Source organism: Aptenodytes forsteri, unplaced genomic scaffold, assembly GCF_000699145.1.
Source record: "Aptenodytes forsteri isolate BGI_AS27 unplaced genomic scaffold, ASM69914v1 Scaffold241, whole genome shotgun sequence".
NCBI lineage: Eukaryota > Metazoa > Chordata > Aves > Sphenisciformes > Spheniscidae > Aptenodytes > Aptenodytes forsteri.
Genome location: NW_008795252.1, coordinates 2,815,713 through 2,834,604, shown reverse-complemented (window position 1 = coordinate 2,834,604; position 18,892 = coordinate 2,815,713). Strand labels below are relative to the sequence as shown.

The window sequence follows — 18,892 nt, the reverse complement described above, 5'->3', positions numbered from 1 at the left end:
GCGGCCGGGGTGCCATAGCCCCCTTTTGCTCGGCGGGTGCCCACTCGTCTCTGGGGCCGCGGGCCCGGGATGAACTGCGCTGACACCGGGCTGGGACAACCGTCTGCTGGGGGTAGGCCTCCGCCGCCTCCCTGCCCCGCTCTGACACCTCGGCCTGGTTCAGTCTGGTTTCTTCTGGGCAGAGGCAAGAGTGAGCTTTGAAGGGAGGGGTAAGAAATTGAACTCTGCAGAAAAAAAACCTCTTCTGTGGCGGAGGCAGTACCTCAGGGGGTTTGTTCTGCCCAGACTTCGTGTGGTCACTCGTTACTTCTCAAAAGCAGACATGTCTTCGGCCTGGCGTTTGTTGGGTATAGCCACAAAAGCAACAGAAAAGCCAAACTCTTGTCAAGGCCTACAGTAGCCTACCTAGAAGCAAGAAATAGCTCATTTAAAATAACCCCAAATAAGTAACTCGCTTAGAAGCTTAACCCACGTGGCAAACTGAAAGGCTCAGCAATTTCCCATCTGATGGTGGGCCGCGGTGTGCAGCGGGATATATGAATGGCAGCACAACGGTAAACAAATACTGCAGCGCCAACCCGAGCTGTGAGATTTCAGGCCTCAACGAGTCACCTGTGTCCAGATGAGCAGAAGTGCTTGGGTGACCACTTCCCCAGTGTGTATATATTGGGTTTCCAGGCTTTCCCCTTCATCTTGTTCCTGGGTGTCTGCAGGAGGAACAGAGGGGCGCAACACCCCGTAAGGGAGCTTTGCTTGTCAGAGGCAGCCACTGGCCCAGCTTTGCTCTACTTCAGGAGGTGGGAGAGTTTAAAGGTGAGTGATACTGCCCTGCAGAGCTCTGCTGACTGGGGAAATGGTGTAGGTGACACAGGGAGTCCTGCTATGTGTGTGAAATAGATTGAGTCTCTGGGACCGCAGAAGGGAGAGTCTGTGTGTGATTTGACAGGGCACACCTGCCTACCCTTTATGGAGACACTCCAGCTGCGTCAGAGACACCACATCCTTCCCTTGTAGCTGCCACCAGACAGTCCCCAGGGACAGGTTCAAACCCTAAACCCTTCTTCTCTCTCTGCCTGTAGGATTGGTTTAGCAGGACATGAGTGGTTAGTGAGGGGAAAGGTGTTACCCCCTTCCACAGGCTGTGCGGAGCTCCTGATGGCTTCCATCTCTCTCTCTTTGCTCCCTAGAAGCTCACTGGTGTCTTTGGGGCACCCTTTTGCCCCTCAGAAAAGCCTGTTCTGTGAGCTGCTAGCAAACTGAATTCACATGTGCTATGCAGAAGCCTTCAGCTGTTGTCTCACTAAGTTACTAAATTCAAGGAATGTTACAGAAAAAACAGGTGTGAGGAGGAAAACCACAGCTTAACATAGCCCTGACTTGCCGGCTCCTTCCTGTATTATACAGACATTTAGCAGTTATAGAGGGAATTTAGGAGTTGAATGTGGAAGTCCTTTATAATATTTCTGCAGCAAAGATGCTCTACAAGGCATTAAGTGACGTAAGTGTTCTTAATATTAACATACTGTTTGTTCCTGTTAGACCTTGAACTAAAGAGCCAGCCCTTTGGGGGAGTGGCTAGAAGACTTCATGTCTTCGGAGGAGGATAAATGCAACCCTGATGACGATGAGCATGAATGTTCACTGCCTCCCCTTTGTCACGTAACACAGATCACTTTGGGTGCACCTTCTGGGGGAAGGGTTATGCTAACATGGATTTATTGTGGAGAGAGGCTAAACTGTCTGCAGTTCTTCTGGTGACAGCATGTGCTCCCAGCCCTGTGTCAGGTACCTCTATGCAGCCCCTGCCCTGATTCACTGAACCATGGGAAGGAGACAGCGCATAGGAGGCTTTCAGAGGGGTTGTCTGGAGCCCATCAGAGCTGTCATTGTTGCAGTCCCCACAGAAGAGGTCCAAGTTGCATACCCTCTGGGCAGGTTATGGAGAACCTGCTCATACAACCTGGCTCTGTTGGAGGCAGCACAGCTGCCTGGCAGTCAGAGCTCTTCAGCCAAGGCAGCAGTGGCAGTGAAAAGCTTCCTGAATTGTCACATGGATGGGTATGGTTATCTGTATGGGCTTGTGAGCAGAAAGGTACAAATGACTCAGCATCTTTGCTGTGACTCTGGCAGAGCCTCTTGGCAATGGTTTAAATTTAGTGATGTTCCCTTTCTATTGCTAGCTTGTGCGGCATCTGCCTGACAAAAGGGAAGAAAAGAGGTAGAACTGCTAAGCCATAAGTTGCCTAGAGACAGTTAAACCACCTGAGCAAAGTGCAAACCAACACTGGAGATTAAAAAGGAACTACATCTGACGGGTCTGTGGAAGCTAGTGAAGCAGTGTGCCGCTGAAGTAGCTTTTGGTAATGACCCCTGTGAGAGATTGGATGCTCGATTAAGAGGAGCATATGTCTTATTTAAGAATATTTTAAGCTTTGCCTGTGGAAGTCAGTTGTGACACCCCACTTCCAAAACAGGTAATGGGCAGAAGTCTGAGCCCAGAAAGTGTGCTCACATGAAGGGATGGCTAAAACTGAAAGATTTAGTGTTTGGGTCTCCAAATACACTGCCTGCTGAGTGTCGTGGTGTAGTGTCACTTTGACAAAAGCTGCTAGCTCCTGATAACTGTCACAGCGTTTCTAAATTAATCTCCAAACCATTCCAAAGAGTGCATTGACTAGTGCGACAGCAGGAATCCTGATTCCTAAGTGTCCTTGCAAATAAAATAAACCATAACATTGATGATCAGTATGAGATTTAAAAAGCTTTCAGGAAGTTAGGAACTCCACACCCAGTGTTTTAGAATGCATAAAGTACTCCACACTGGATCAATAACTTCCCCTTCTTCATTGCACCGCTTTCAGCAGTTTTTCAAAGAAAGAGCAAGCAATTCATCTGCCATTTTCTATCACGTTTTTTGTCTTTAACTTGCCCCCTGTTTCTCCTCTCTCGCTGGAAGAGCAGGGTCACTTCTCGGTTTGAACGCATACATGTATTTCATGTATGAAATATCCTGTTTCTGGTTTTGGTCCCAGTTCAGGACAGAACTGTGAGGGAAGCCATGTAAGAGTCTAAATCCCACTAGGTTGGGCAATACTTATTCATGTTGCTTCAATTTAGGTACATAATCAAGTATATCCTGAATAGGATGTTTTCCTAAACAGAGACATTTCTGGTACTCCATAACTTCATAGTTTAGTAATTTACTGATCTGGTTAATTAAATGCATATAATGCATACAGAGTATACAAGTTCAATGTGATGTTGTACTGTGAAATGTAACTGCCAACAGAAATAGGAATCTGTACAGGAAGAAGATCACAGAATCACAGAATGGTTGAGGTTGGAAGGCACCTCTGGAGGTCATCTGGTCCAACCTCTCTGCTTAAGCAGGGCCACCTAGAGTCAGTTGCCCAGGACCATGTCCAGACACCTTTTGAATATCTCCAAGGAGGGAGACTCCACAACCTCCCTGAGCAACCTGTGCCAGTGCTGTCACCCTTACAGTAGAAAAGTGTTTCCTGATGTTCAAACGGACCCTCCTCTGTTTCATTTTGTATCTATTGCTTCTTGTCCTGTCACTGGGCGCCACTGAAAAGAGCCTGGCTCCATCTTCTTTACACCCTCCCTTCAGGTATTTATATGCATTAATAAGATCCCCCCCGACCCTTCTCTTCTCCAGGCTGAACAGTCCCAGCTCTCTCAGCCTTTCCTCATGGGAGAGATGCTTCAGTCCCTTAATCACATTTGTGGCCCTTTGCTGGACTCTATCCAGTATGTCCATGGCTCTCTTGTACTGAGGAGTCCAGAACTGGACATAATACTTCAGGTGTGGCCTCACCAGTGCTGAGCGGAGTGGAAGGATCACCTCCTTTGACCTCCCTAAGCACAACATAGCTAGCCAGTGCAAGGGAGGTGATTGTCCCACTCTACACTGCACTGGTGCAGCCCCACCTTGAGTACTGTGTGCAGTTTTGGGTGCCACAATATAAGAAGGACATCAAACTATTAGAGTGTGTCCAGAGGGGGATGACCAAGATGGTGAAAGGTCTCAAGGGCAAGACTTAGGAGGAGCAGCTGAGGTCACTTTGTTCGCTCAGCTTGGAGAAGAGAAGACTGAGGGGTGACCTCATCACAATCTTTGCTTCGTCAAGGCAGGCAGTGGAGGGGGAGGTGCTGATCTCCTCTATCTGGTGACCAGCGATAGGGCACGAGGAAATAGAATGAAGCTGCATCAGAGGAAGTTCAGATTGGACATTAGGAAAAGGTTCTTCACTGAGAGGGTGGTCAGTCACTGGAACAGGCTCCCCAGGGAAGTGGTCATGGCACTAAGCCTGTCAAAGTTCAAGGAGGATCTAGACGCTGCTCTTAATTAGGGTCAAGGTTTTACCTCTCAAACTGATGTAAAACATTGAACCTAAGCTGTGTTTTAAAGTTGTTCCAGAGCATAATAGTGTCCTGTTAATCAGAGAATCACAGGATGGTTGAGGTTGAAAGGGACCTCTGGAGATCACCTGTTCCCACTGCTCAAGCAGGGACACCTACAGCCAGTTGCCCAGGACTGTGTCCAGACAGCTTTTGAATATCTCCAAGGATGGAGACTCCACAACCTCCCTGGGCAACCTTTTCCAGTGCTCAGTCACCCTCACAGTAAAAATGTGTTTCCTGATGTTCAGATGGAACCTCCTGTGTTTCAGTTTGTGCCGACTGCCTCTGGTCGTGTCACTGGGCACCACTGAAAAGAGCCTGGCTCCATCCTCTTTGCACACTCCCTTCAGGTATTTATACACTATAAGATTCCCCCCTGAGCCTTTGCTTTTCCAGGCTGAACTGTCCCACCTCTCTCAGCCTTTCCTCATATGTGGGGTGCTTCAGCCCCTTAATTCCTGTGGCCCTCTGTTGAGCTCTCTCCAGTATGTCCATGTGTCTCTTGTACTGGTGAGCCCAGATCTGGACAAAGTACTCCAGAGGTGACCTCACCATTCCTGCGTAGAGGGGAAAGATCACGTCCCTTGACGTGATGGCAATGCTTTACCTAATGCAGCCCAGGATACCATTCGCCTTCTTTGCAGCAAGGGCACATTGCTGGCTCATGTTCAACTTGGTGTCCCCCAAGACCCCCAGGTGCTTTTTTGCAAAGCTGCTTTCCAGCTGGGTGGCCCCCAGCATCTATTGGTGGTGGGGGTTGTTCCTCCCCAGGTGCAGGACTTTGCACTTCTCCTTGTTGAACTTCATGACTCCTGTCAGCCCATTTCTCCAGCGTGTGGAGGTCCGTCCCTCTGGATCCGGTATTGACCCTGGGGTACACCACTAGTTAATGGCCTCCAACTAGACTTTGTGCCACTGATCACCACCCTCTGGGCCTGGCCATTCAGCCAGTTTTCAGTCCACCTCACTGTCTGCTCATCCAGCCCATACTTCAACAGCTTCTCTATGAGGATCTTATAGGAAACAGTGTTGAAAACCTTATTCAAGTCTAGGTAGACAATATCCACTGCTCTCCCCTTGTCTACCAGGCCAGCTGTTTCATCATAGAAGGTTATCAAGTTGGTCAAGTATGACTTCCCATTGGTGAATCCCTTCTGAGTACTGCTGATGATTTTCTTCCTGTTCATGTGCCTGGAAATGGTTTCCAGGATTTCCATCACCTTCCCAGGGATCGAGGTGAGGCTGACCAGCCTGTAGTTCCCTGGGTCCTCCTTCTTGCCCTTTTTGAAGATAGGAGTGACATTTGCTTTCCTCCAGTCTTTGGGCACTTCTCCCAATCACCATGATCAATCAAGGATTATCAAGAGTGGCCTTGCAATGACATCTGCCAGCTGCCTCAGCATTCATGGGTGCATCCCATCAAGGACCTAGACCTAGATAAAAAGTTGCTGAGGGGTTTCCTAGTCAAGAAAAATTGTCATTGCCTAGCAAGATGTGAATCCTATAAATCTGAGATCTTTGATCATTACTTTGAATTATCTTTGAGTGAACATTCAAATGCCTGTACTGCAGACTCACTTGCACATGGTGCACTAAATAAAGATTGCCACAGATGGCACAGTGGTCTGGATAAAGCAGAGGTTGCTTCTTGCAGAGGAAGAACCATTCAGGTACAGTAAGGAATACTGAAATGTTTTCAGTAGGGATGATGCAAACACAAGTTTGGTTTTTTTTAAAAAGGAGAGAATTTTCTCATTTAAACAGTTTCACAGAGACACAAAAAAAAAATACTATGCCTGCTGCAGCTGTACCCAACCAAAAAGGATATTTGTTTTCACAACACAGATGTTTATCCCCCAAATGTGGAAAAACTGCACTGCTTCAACATTTCTGAAGAAAGTGTTTGCTTTATCAGAAGTGGTGTTTTAGAGAAGAGTGAAATGTCCCTTTTAGGTCAGTCCTATGAAGGTCAATGAGAGGAGGATAAAGCACAGAGCATAGAACCCATTTTTCCATGGTCATTATTTTTTGACAGGCCAACAAGCAAAAGGTGAAGGTATGTCAAATTAGAACTTTGAAAACTCTACTGATTCACTGTGCTCCATTATAAGCTTGCATATATTGAATTGTAGTGGTTTTAGCATGTGTATTAGAGCTCAAAGAGGCTTACATTAAATGTGCAAGGAAGAAGAGCAAGTCTTTTTGCATTGCTGGGAGTGGTGGGGCATTACTACAACTGATCACATCTTACAGGATAATTTACCTGTGATTTATGGAATAAAAGATGTCTCTATATGATCCCTCCTAAATTTCTGTATATTACATACAAAAAAGGTGGCCTAATGGTAGACATGTGCAATACAGTGATACAGAGACAATTCTGTGCTCACTAGGAACAAAGTGTATTTTAAAATTACTCTCCATCATTTTCTTCTTCAAATGAGTCGGTTCCCACTTCTTCATAGTCTTTCTCCAGGGCAGCCAGGTCCTCTCGGGCCTCTGCGAATTCTCCCTCCTCCATGCCTTCACCCACATACCAGTGCACAAAAGCTCTCTTGGCATACATCAGATCAAACTTGTGGTCGAGCCTTGCCCCAGCCTCTGCAATGGCCGTGGTGTTGCTCAGCATGCAGACTGCTCGCTGAACTTGGGCTAGGTCTCCGCCAGGAACTACTGTAGGAGGCTGATAGTTGATCCCAACCTGGAAACAGGAATATGGGAGAAGGTTGTAAAAAGGCAAGAGCAGAAAGCAGTCAAAGAGCTGAAAAAAAGTGAGTAAAGTTACAGATGCTGGGGTAGAATGGTGCCACTATCAAAACTACCAGATGGCAAATGCCATAAAAAATAATAAAGTCATGAACAGTATGATACATGGTCATTTTAATGTCTGTATTATTCTTCTGTTTAATGTACACTGGCAACTTCGTAGCTTTCTTAACAGCTACTCAACACCGAACATACAGTGTCAGCAAGATACTCTATAGAAACTAATACAAAAAGTTGGTTCCCAGTTAAAAGTTTTCATTCTTAAACCAACTATTTGTATGATAAATGTTTTTCCCCTCCTAATGTCTGTATTATTATTGAAATTATGTTTCCCAACACTGCTGTGTAGCCAGTGGGGAGTGGCTGTATAGTATTTCTGGATGAGGGTGTTAACTGACAGATTCCCTAATATCAGCATTTCCTTTATTAATTGTATTTGTTTTGGTAGTTCATTAGTTTTAGCTGATGCTTCAGAGGGAACACTCACTGACTTTTTCAAAATTCAGGTCTGAAATTAATACTTCTTTAGATTTTAACTCATATACACTTCAGATTTCCACTTATGTAAACATTTAGGAGTCTGTGTCAATGGGATGTCCAGAGGAGAAAGGGCACATTTTATACCAATGCATCTTTCTTATGTTCCTTCGTCTCACAATTGGAAAACGTGCAAGATCTAAAACTTTAAATACAAGTTTTCCAATAGACTGAACTTGCCCTTGAAACATTAAAGAGAAGTTCATGGCAGCCATATTCACCTTGAAGCCTGTTGGACACCAGTCGACAAACTGGATAGTTCTCTTGGTCTTGATGGCAGCAATTGCTACATTGACGTCTTTGGGAACTACGTCGCCACGGTAGAGCATGCAGCAGGCCATGTACTTCCCATGTCTTGGGTCACACTTCACCATCTGGTTGTTGGGCTCAAAGCAGGAGCTGGTGATTTCAGCCACCGAGAGCTGCTCGTGATACGCTCTGTCGGAGGAGATGATGGGGGCGTAGGTCACTAAGGGGAAGTGGATGCGCGGGTAGGGCACCAGGTTTGTCTGGAACTCTGTCAGATCCACATTGAGGGCACCGTCAAAGCGCAGCGAGGCGGTGATGGAGGAGACGATCTGGCTGATGAGGCGGTTGAGGTTAGTGTAAGAGGGGCGCTCGATGTCCAGGTTTCGGCGGCAGATGTCATAGATGGCCTCATTATCCACCATGAAGGCGCAGTCCGAGTGCTCCAGGGTGGTGTGCGTGGTCAGGATGGAATTGTAGGGCTCCACCACAGCGGTGGAGACCTGAGGGGCTGGGTAGATGGCAAACTCCAGTTTGGACTTCTTTCCGTAATCCACAGAGAGGCGTTCCATCAGTAAGGAGGTAAAGCCAGAGCCAGTACCCCCACCAAAGCTGTGGAAGATCAGGAACCCTTGCAGCCCAGAACAGGCATCAGTCTAGAAAGCAAAAGAGAAAGTGAAAGAATGGGGGCTGAAGAAGAATGAAAAGACCTCATCTACTACATGAGCTTATTCTGAGCTGAAGGTGAGAGCAGTCATCAGCAATATACAGCATAGCTTTCATGTCAGGTTTTCTTGAGAAGGGGCTGGTGATAATCCTATCCTTTGCTTCCTTCACTGGCTCAACTTATGATGTAAAAATTGGACTGTTACCTGTGGAGCTTCTCTCTCTGAACTTCACACTTCTTTTAGTTAGTCTAGCTGAAACTAGCAGTGTAGAACTGCCTAATCCACCCTTCTGTATCAGTATTGGTGCTCCAGGGCTGTGCTAATAAATGAAGAATTACATATTCAGAACCACTTTTTAAAACTGTCTGAAGGCATACAGCTGGGAAGGGGGCTACTGTGCTTCTCTCTCTTGGACTGGTAATGATGCCTCTGTATGTCTTGAAATCTGTTTTCTGAACCATTGGTATCATCTGTAGTTAACAAGCTACCTGTTCTGCATTTCTTTCTTCTGCAGAATCCAAACTGCTGTTTCAAAACTACTGGGACTTACCAGCTTACGGACACGATCAAGCACCATATCAATGCTTTCTTTGCCAATGGTGTAGTGGCCACGGGCATAGTTATTAGCTGCATCTTCCTTTCCAGTGATCAGCTGTTCTGGATGAAAAAGTTCCCGGAAGGTGCCAGCCCGCACTTCATCTGAACAAGAAAGAGAAATTGTGAGAAGCTGCATAGCTGTGCTCCAGTGCCAAAAAGTTCTGGTTGCTGTTGGCATTGATGCAAGCTTTCAGTCACTGGAGGTCATGACCGCAAAAACCAGATGCTGATGGAGGAGGTAAAATTGTTTCCTAAGCATTTTTAAATTGTTGCATTCTGTTGATTTATGGTGTGACTTGTAACCAGCCACCGAAGTTGTTATCTTCTCAAGAACTTGCTAGTTGTACAGCCTGTACCCACAAGAGGACAAGTCACCAGAAAAAAAGTGTGAAGAAAATCAGGTTCCCCCAGCTGCCCCAATTTTTAGAAATCCTTCTATTCCTGGAGGGAAACTGTCAGGCTCCCACTTTGGATCCGAATCAGAGAAAAGCAGAATTCGAATGGCAAAAATGTCACAATAAACAAAACCAAAGTTAAATGGTTGTACAAAGAAAAGTCATACAAATCATGTGTACTAGCTATTAAACTGCTGAGGATCCTACTGTTCCTATGTTTACACCACCTATGGAAATAATTGAGTCTTGACAGAATCTAGCATTCTGTGTCACAAGAAAATTAATTCTATGCTATCTAGTGGTAGACCAAGATACAAAGGGTGTGCTGCTTTGTACCAGTGGAGACTGGTGGCACACCATGGTGGTGTTAGGAGGGGTAAGCTGTTCTCCATTTTCCAGGTTTATTTCTATACTGACCTACTACAGTTGGTTCCAAGTCCACCATTACTGCTCGTGGCACATGCTTCCCAGTGACTGTTTCACTGAAAAATGTGGTAAAAGAGTCATCATAGTTGAGTTTATCGTGCAGATCCTTGAAGGTGCCATCTGGCTGAATGCCATGCTCCAGGCAGAAGAGTTCCCAGCATGCATTTCCTATCTGAACTCCAGCCTGGCCAACATGAATTGAGATGCACTCACGCTAAGGGGAGAGAACAGAGACAGAGTCAGAAAAAACACTGCACATTAGTCCTCCTTATTCCTAATGGTTACTTTTTCCCAGTGTATTGCTTTTCCAAAGAATGGCGAATTGTTGCTGTCAGCATTTCATTTGGTTGTTCAACCCCATGACCACAATGAGACTGTACATATACACACCAGATAATGGGACAGTTCTTTAAAAAATTGAGATCTTTGTGCTGTAATATATGGGTACATGAAAACAGGCAGGAAAAAAAAAATTTCAGTTACACAAACCCCACCTTTCCTCCTATGGATTGGCTCTGCTGAGGGGCACATCCCAGTTTAGTTTATTTTTACTCCTGGCTGGAACCTGACACAGCCATGTGGTATCCTTCAACCTTATGTAACCCAAGACAGGTGATGTCTTTTGATCCTTTTACCCTCTGATAGCAGGCTAGAGTGGAAACTTGGAAGAACTGTTTTAAGCAATATTCATCTCAGGAAATTATTTCAGGTTCTGTCGGTTGAAACAAATGTTCCTTCAAGCTCCTGAGCACCTATGAATTCTACATTGCAGGTCCACTGTGAATTCAGGCAGTGGCATTGCAATATAGCGTGTTTATTTGCATAATTTTGATCATGGTTCCTGTGGTAGCCAGGGACTTCAATGAAAAGGAAACAACGTATGTAACACCCGGCTAAAATAGGCAGGTGCCAATTGCTCCAAAATCCTTTACACTTGGAGTACAGGAGTATAAAGGACCTGGTGCTGGATTTCTTAAGTTCAGAAATAGAATTATAAAGCAGGCACTTCTGAGTTAGTCCAGATGATTACGACACTGGGTGTAGTGAAAGGCAGTTTGTAAGGAGAGAGCGGTTTCAGACATGTGGAGTTTTTCAGCTTCAGTTTCTGCTTTGGAGCAATTGTAATTACAGCCTTCTGAGCACCGTCTTTGTGATCTCAATGGCCCTGTCTATACTAGGGAGTAAGAAAGAGTCAGGTCATAGTACTGAACGCTGGCCTGTGATCACCTGTGCTGATTGATAATTGACACACTCTCTGGCACAGTTTTGGCTTATGCCAGTTCATACTTTTCCAGACAATGCTTGGGCACCATGCAGAATACAACTCATTGTCAAGAATGGTTTCCAGTGAGCAGCTCACTGACCACTGCCTAGCTTTGGAGAGGAAAAGAGAATTCAGATGCGTAAATATGAAGCAGGCCATGCTACCTGGCTTCAAGGCCAGAGAATGGTCCTCGCTCATTTTTATTTTGTAATACCTCATTTAGAGAGATCCAATGACTTAATACCAGATTTGGCCCGTTAACTTTTTTTTTTTTAAATTCTGTAACTGCTTACCCTGCAAAATCATCTTGTGACCTGCGAGTAAAATGCATCTTCCCCAAAAACTAAATCCTCAGGCAGAATGTGTGACCAGCAGCATCTCTGGAGCAGTGTTTTCTTCACAACTAACATATATTTACATTTTAGAAACACAGCTAAAGATATTTTTTCAGAAGCAAGTGGAATTTTAGAAGTCACCACTGCCCCGGAAGTTCATCCTCAGAATGAATATGGAAAACCAATTTAAATATTTCATTCAACGACATATATTATTTCTATTCAGTACTCATTTGTAAGTTGCTGACTCTGTGAATGCATATGCAGCAGTGTGTGTAACATGCTTTCAAGTGTACTTACACAACCTTGTTTTTCTCAATTGAGTTGTGCAAAAGTATCATCTGAGTTATTTGAGTGACGGTATGTTGCAGTGGAGTTGCAATCTGGAGGATTACTCAGGAGACACTGAAGACGTATTTGGGCTTAGAGAATTCAACTAATGCTGATTTTGCACAGGGCAGGCTCCTGCTTTTCTTTTAAATCCCAGTGTGAATCTGTAAGCTTGGCAGCAAGGAAAAAAAAAAAGCTTTTTCCTTTTAAACACAGCAATGAGGACAGGTGACTTTTTCAAAGAGTATCTTTTAGAGCAAAACTACAATTACAAGTCAAGCAATACTTGGAACCTAAAGAGCTGCTTGGCTCTGTTCCTCAGATCAGTAGAGGAATTGGTCTGTTTTTTCACAGATGGAACTAGTGAACGTTGCCTTAGAAAGTTAATATTGTAAAGCTTAGTACAGGACTATAGTTGAAGACTGCAGAACCTGTTCCTTTGCTTTTAGACTGATCTTTCAGCTGCGCTGGTATCTCAACCCCGTCTTTTGAGTCAGGCCTCTTGCCACAACTCCTGCCTTCAACTCCCATCTTCTCCTACCCCAGCAGTAATTTGGAAATATTCTGACAAGGAGAGAAGGCAATAACAAAGAGATTTCTAATTTTGCATGGTAAAAAGCTTTAAAATAGATATCAGGCTTTTAATCGGGAAGAGATGGGCCTTCTTCAGAGTCACAGGCAAAGTAAACTGATCTCTACATGGTATTTAAATTTGGAGCTTACTCCAAAGTAATGTTTCACATATCATCAGAAATGTACCAGGACCTGTCTTACAAACTGTAGACCTGACCTTTTATTTATAAAGAGACAGTAGAAAGGGCCAGGTCCTTTGTGAAACTAAACCTGGGACAGCTTTGATTCTATTAAAAAAACAGAATACTACCTGGCTGAAGTATTTACTGTACAAAGGCAGACTTTAGTCTTCCAGATATTCCCAGTTATTCCCAAAACATACTCGCTACCCTAGGTCTGCCTTAAGGCGTGGGGAGCCTGTGGAAGTGTGTATCTTGCCTGCAAAATAAGCGCTCTCATTTTGAACCTGCAGCTGTACTGGCAGAAGATAACATAGTTCTCTGCACCAAAATAAGACTCAGTGCTAGACATAAACTGGGGTACAAGGTGAAATAGATTTTTCACATTCTAAGAGGTTTTGAGAGATTTCTACAAATTTGTAATAAACCCTGAAATCTTAAAAATGAAAGACCTTTTTTACTTACTTAAATGCATACATATATAAAAACATTCATGCACTCCAGAAACACACATGTATACACTGTATAGCTATGAACAGTACAGCCGTTGTGACTAAATTAATTTAAAATAGACACAAAGTTAAGTAACTTTTTTGTTTTATTTCTAAAAAAAATTATCTCATATGAAAATGAACCCGTGTTGAGAAAATATAGTCACAACAGAAAGTACTAAAAATCTAAGACTCCAGATCTAATTTATCTTATAATTCCACTAATTAGAGACTGTCTGAAGAAAACTTTGATTCACCATGCCTTACAGCTCCAGTGAGATTTTCTGACACTCCTTTCCCATCCTCTCACGTGGTAATCGGTGCATGAGATCGGGGTTTTGTGGCACAAACCACCCATAACAACAGCAGATCCCCCTGCCTTCCCTCACCCATGGTCCTCCCGGTCCCCGTATGACTGGTGTTCCCACATCACCCCTTACCATGGTGACCCCAGTGGTGTTTCCTTCCCTTTCGGATCAGTGATGGCAGGTCTTTGCGGGAGCCCCGCTCTGGGCTGCAGGGTGAGAGGCAGCCTGGGCCCAGCAGCCAGCACCTGCTGCTGCACTTCAGTGTCACAGTGTGGTAGGGAATAGGTCACAGACTCCACATTTCTGCCCGCTGCATCACTGCCTGCTGCCCTCCCCGCCACCCCACGTATGCAAATTCATCCAGACAGGCAGGGCTCAGATATACCCCAGATTTCAAATTTAGTCCCGCCTGGTTTGGCGTGCTTATGAAATCTGAGTGTGGCCACGTAACGTGCCGTGCACTATACTTTCTAACACCTGGGTATTATCCATATATATCACCTACGAGACACATGCCATCCCAATTCCCTGTTCTGCCAGCACGTACGTGTGTAGACAAAAATCACTCCTAAATTCCAATACAGAATTCTTACACCCCAAGAGGGTGTAAGAAAGCAAATGAATGAAAAAGAGAAGGATAGAAGAACCAAAAATAGAGAACTGGAAAGTAAATATAATTACCATTCTGAAGTGTACTCTACCAGGACTCTTAAATGCTGGCCTGACTTCTTTCTGTCCTTACTCCAGCTGCCTCTCTATTAATGTTTCAATTTACTTCTATTGCTCCTCTTTCTGTGTACAGTCATCTGGGCTGTCAGCAGTATGGGACAGTATTTGGTACAGAGTCTAACTCGTCTGTCCAAACACAGAAAGAAATTTGATTCTCGTTGCAGTGCTTATTGCAAGAAATAGCTGGAGGCATCACACAAATGTTCTCACACCAAATTAGGGCAGTTGCCTCCACCATTTTATGGTTTGCTCCTTCTGCAGTAGCTCAGCTTTGGAAAGCAGCAGCTTCTCTCAGTGGAGAAATCCTCATGTTTGCAACTCCTAGGTAACAAAGAGGAAGGCACGCTTAATTGCTTGAATCTGAGTATTATGTATCCCCAGACTTTAGAAACATACTGTTTGTTATGATGTTTAATCAGTAGAAATTTAAATACACAATTCCTAAATTTTAGGTTAGTCTACTTTGACATGATTATATCAATAGATTGTTCTGCCACTGTTGGCAACCAGCATCTAAGGATCCTTTAACTAACACCTACATTTTAACAGTGTGAAGTAGTTCATATCATTTTTTATAAACTCACATTTACTTTGGCATAGTCTTCATTTTGCTGATTTTTACATAAACCTGCAAATCACTAGTCTTTGATTTTGGCTATGAAAAACTACAAATATTTTTCACACAGGAAGAATTCCCATGATAATTTCTGTCTGCTGCTTTGTTTAAGCTGAGTCCCACACTTCTCCAGAAAACCATGAGATCATTGCTTTGAGGCTGAGGAATAGGTTGTTCTAGTGGTGTTCTTCCAATGGAACTGGTAACATGCCAGCCAAGCTCCAGTGTTACGGTCAATCTGAAATGTTAAAGCTCACGGCTCCACCAGACGTGGAGCTCTGTGCAGAGAATCACCTCAGGAAAAAGTCTTACAGCAAATGCTTCAAGCAGTCCACCACCCAAATCCTCTTAGGCACTCTTTGAGTCAACATGTCAGATCTAGCAGCTCCAAAACCTGAAAGAGCTCTGTGAATTACTAAATTATTTGCAACTTAGTCCATTGCTGCATTTTCTCTGCTCTTCTATTGCCCCCCTCCTTTCGTCTGAAATAGGCAGTGAGAGCAGCTCTGGGAGTCAGTGTTAATCATTCCTCTCTCCACCCTACTCAAACTCAACGGTCCCAGGATCCATAGACTCACCAATGGTGGGCTGCCACACTGAACAGAGTCTGGGTCATGCCTCACCGGTCAAAAACTTCCAGGGAGCAGGGAGTGATGGAGTCTTGAGTGGTGTCCCTGAGCAGTGGGAGTGCAATGGCTATGTCCCTTCTCTCTAGAAGCAGTTGAGCTTGAAGAGCCTAGGGATGACCCAGGTTACTGTTTTTACCTTTCTCACAGACACATAGCTAAGAAAAAGGCCCCTGCAGACCTGCTTTACACCAAAGACAGTGCTTGACCTGCTCTGCCTTGAGACAGCCTATGACCTCAAGTGCTGGAAATATGTGCTGGTCTGGGGTGATGGCCAGACACAGACGTAAATGCCCTGAGGAAGACTTGGGCATACTGTTTTTCATGAGGTTTTCTTACATTGCTCTGTCCACCTGTGTTGCGGAGCACATAGGCAGAAAACCCTCAGCCTAGATTTAGAGGGTAACCTGAAAGCATAGTGTGGTACTGTGCTCCCAGGTACTGGTGAGTTTCGTTGACTCCAGAGTTGGTCTCTAGGCTCTACTCCATAGAGACATGAGGCAGATACAGCCTGGGCTAGGATTCTTGGAAAGAAAATCATCTTGATCGATGCTGGCATTCAACCTGTGCGGGCAGATGGTGAGCTTGTAGGGGCAGTCACTCAACCTCTCTGTCCTACATGGAACAGGCTTGAGACATGCCCTGCATGGGGAGGGTTGATAGCCCAACGGCCTGGTCAAGGCCTGCCCACTTCGGCTTTTACCTTGCAACACTGCTAGATGATGATGAGAGCTAAATAGGGCTGATTATAAAAAGCTCTACCATGGAGTCCTGAGGTATGCAAATAAGTGAATTTGGCATGAATGCTAGAGTGGCTTTGCTGGTACTGACAGAGGGCTTGTGAATAGCCCATGCTCCTCAGGGTGATGCACAGCCTGCATGCAACTGGGATGGTCTGGACATTCTCAGAGGGCTTCTCATGTGCACGTGGACTGGGTGATGTGCCATAGGTGCCCTCCAAAGCAATGCAACAGAGCAGAGGAGTTGTGAGTTATTATCTCCAATTGTTTATGATACTATCAAAATCAGCCTCTTAGAGGGATTTAAAAAAAACCCTTAACATGGCCATACAAAACCTAAACCCTTTTTCTCTATTTAAAATAGACACATCTCTGAAAATAGCATTTTTGAATAATCTAGAGCTTAGAAGTACTGTCCACCAGATTGTAGGCCAAGAGAACCACTAAGTCCTGTGATCTATCACTTCTGTTTTGACTAGAGATCAAAATACGTCAACAGACAAATGAAGGACAGTTAGCTTCTTTATCTCCTCTACCAGATGTACATCACTCCCTACAGATTGGTTATCTAAGTGACTCACCAATAGTGGCAGAATCGTGGACTATTTTAGAACAGTAATGTGCTATCCACAATGTGCCATTGTGGTTAAACATTGGAACAGGCTGCCCAGGGAAGTGGTTGAGTCCCCATCCCTGGAAGTATTTAAAAGACATGTAGATGAAGCACTTAGGGAGATGGTTTAGTGGGCATGGTGGTGTTGGGATGACGGTTGGACTCGATGATCTTAGAGGTCTTTTCCAACCTTAATGATTCTATGATCCTACAAAACAGTGCACTCCTAAGAAGTTCTTTAGTGATCATACAAAAACCTCTTTCGCTTTTAATTTGGTGTGTGAAAGTCTTTGCATTTCCCACACATTATAATACCTTCTTACGTTAGGTGAATGAAGATATAAATGCTTCCCCGTGTCCCCTGTAGAACTACATTCTGTCATTCTGTTGCCACCTACTGGGAGAATTGACAGCATCTCATTTCAGCTATTTCTGAAATCCCGAAGTCTACAGTACCCACACAAAACTGCTCTATTGATAAAATACTGGCTTTTAGGCATTATCCCTGAAACAGAGAACTGTGCTATGTATTTTTAAAATTACTTTTAAATAAAGAAAAATTAAGTACATGTTGGGATACAGTTTCAAAAGAGTTATCTCCTTTTTGGTAAGAATTGTCATATACAAAATTTCTCTATATATGTTAAAAATTATAGAATTAGATCTGGACTTGCAGAATTATCTCCTGTACTATAGCAAGTTCAGAACTATAGTTTCTAATATAAAGATCAGCCATTCATTTTGCAGACCAACTACATCAGCGATGTTTCTGGATGTGCCTGCTTTTCTTTATGACCTTTTAGCAAACTTAATACAAACAGATTTACCAGAAAGGGGACAACGCTCCTCAACAGTTTGGGCAAAACATAATGCATTTCTGTAGCCCTGCTGGAGTTGTATGCCATGAATATGTTTCAGTGAAAACATGGCTTTTTTTTTTTTTTAAAGAAACTTATGAAAGATCAATAGTAAATCCAGCATTAAAATAACAGTGGTATATATTTGGTCTCCAGGGTGCCTCCCCTTCATCAGTGTTAAGGGAAACCTTCCAGATAACCATAAGCTCATAAGCAAGTCGGACACACATGGCAAGGTCAGCACAACAGGCTTATTGTCTTGCTGCAGGCATTGTTCAAGCACAGGGCTGCTTGACAGGTACCCCCAAATGGACACCATTTTCTTTACCTTCCATTACATTCTATTACCTTTCTCTTGCTCCCTCCCCTTCCCAAATAGACAGACACATACACACACACACCATTTTTTCACCATTGGCCCCGTTCTGCTAATTTTACACCTTTATTTGGTAATTTCAGCTTTAGTTAGTACCCCCAGTAAACCAACACCCCCTTCACTTTCTGTTGATATCTTACACTCAAGGCGGGGGGCCCCAAAACTCCCCTTTCACTATATGTAATGCCTGGTAGCTTCTCCTGCTGTTACCTCATTACTTTAGATACAGGTTAGGATTGGCCAGTCACTTTTCCTGTTCCATTATTTGCAACATCGAACAGTTTCTCTTGTTATCCCATCAGTTTAACCTCAGGCCATGGCTGGCCACGTGCCTGCGTGCCTTAACAATATATTGTTCTAAAATCCTAAAACAATGGGAATATACAAAAATATACCTTATGAAGACTTAAGCTGTGAAGTCATACCTGGTGTTCTTAGACATCCCACCTATACCTATCACACATTTTTTTGCCATGGTTCTGATTTATTGTGATCTCCGTAAGTCTGATGGAGCTGATAATGTTTCTGTCCTGCATGCCACAAGCTGATCATTTAAGGCCCTTAACCCTGTCACAGATGTTGTTCATTTAGCAGTTACAACAGAATTGTCAGCATACTTGTGCCTCCAGACTAATCCAGTTATGATTGTTACACAGTCGCTGCACAAGCATAGTGTGCTCTAAACTCCTGCTGAAGCTAAGAGTACCTGAATTGTGCCCCTACTCATGGCAGCTGGCAAAAATCACACCTTCTAACCACCCCGCACTGTGGATTCTGTAGAAGCAAGGGTACTAG

At 44.2% G+C, this 18,892-nt stretch overlaps 1 protein-coding gene across 1 annotated transcript; it reads right to left on the bottom strand.

Moving 5' to 3' along the window:
* Positions 1–6,560: 6,560 nt before the first annotated feature.
* Positions 6,561–13,873, bottom strand: TUBA8 (tubulin alpha 8). Its single transcript, XM_009278970.2, has 5 exons — positions 13,673–13,873; positions 10,052–10,274; positions 9,193–9,341; positions 7,950–8,630; positions 6,561–7,126 (listed from the first exon to the last, which is right to left on the bottom strand). Exons 1-5 carry the CDS (start codon positions 13,673–13,675, stop codon positions 6,839–6,841), a joined length of 1,344 nt encoding a protein of 447 aa, XP_009277245.1. The 5' UTR covers positions 13,676–13,873; the 3' UTR covers positions 6,561–6,838.
* Between the last annotated feature and the right edge of the window lie 5,019 nt (positions 13,874–18,892).

What these genes read in the sequence shown, in the direction of transcription:
- TUBA8 (XM_009278970.2), bottom strand. An exon ending in CTTGGAACCAACTGTAGTAG is followed by an intron (nt 9,342 to 10,051) that starts GTCAGTATAGAA and finishes TTTCTTGTTCAG; the next exon opens with ATGAAGTGCGGGCTGGCACC. An exon ending in TTGATCGTGTCCGTAAGCTG is followed by an intron (nt 8,631 to 9,192) that starts GTAAGTCCCAGT and finishes TTTGCTTTCTAG; the next exon opens with ACTGATGCCTGTTCTGGGCT.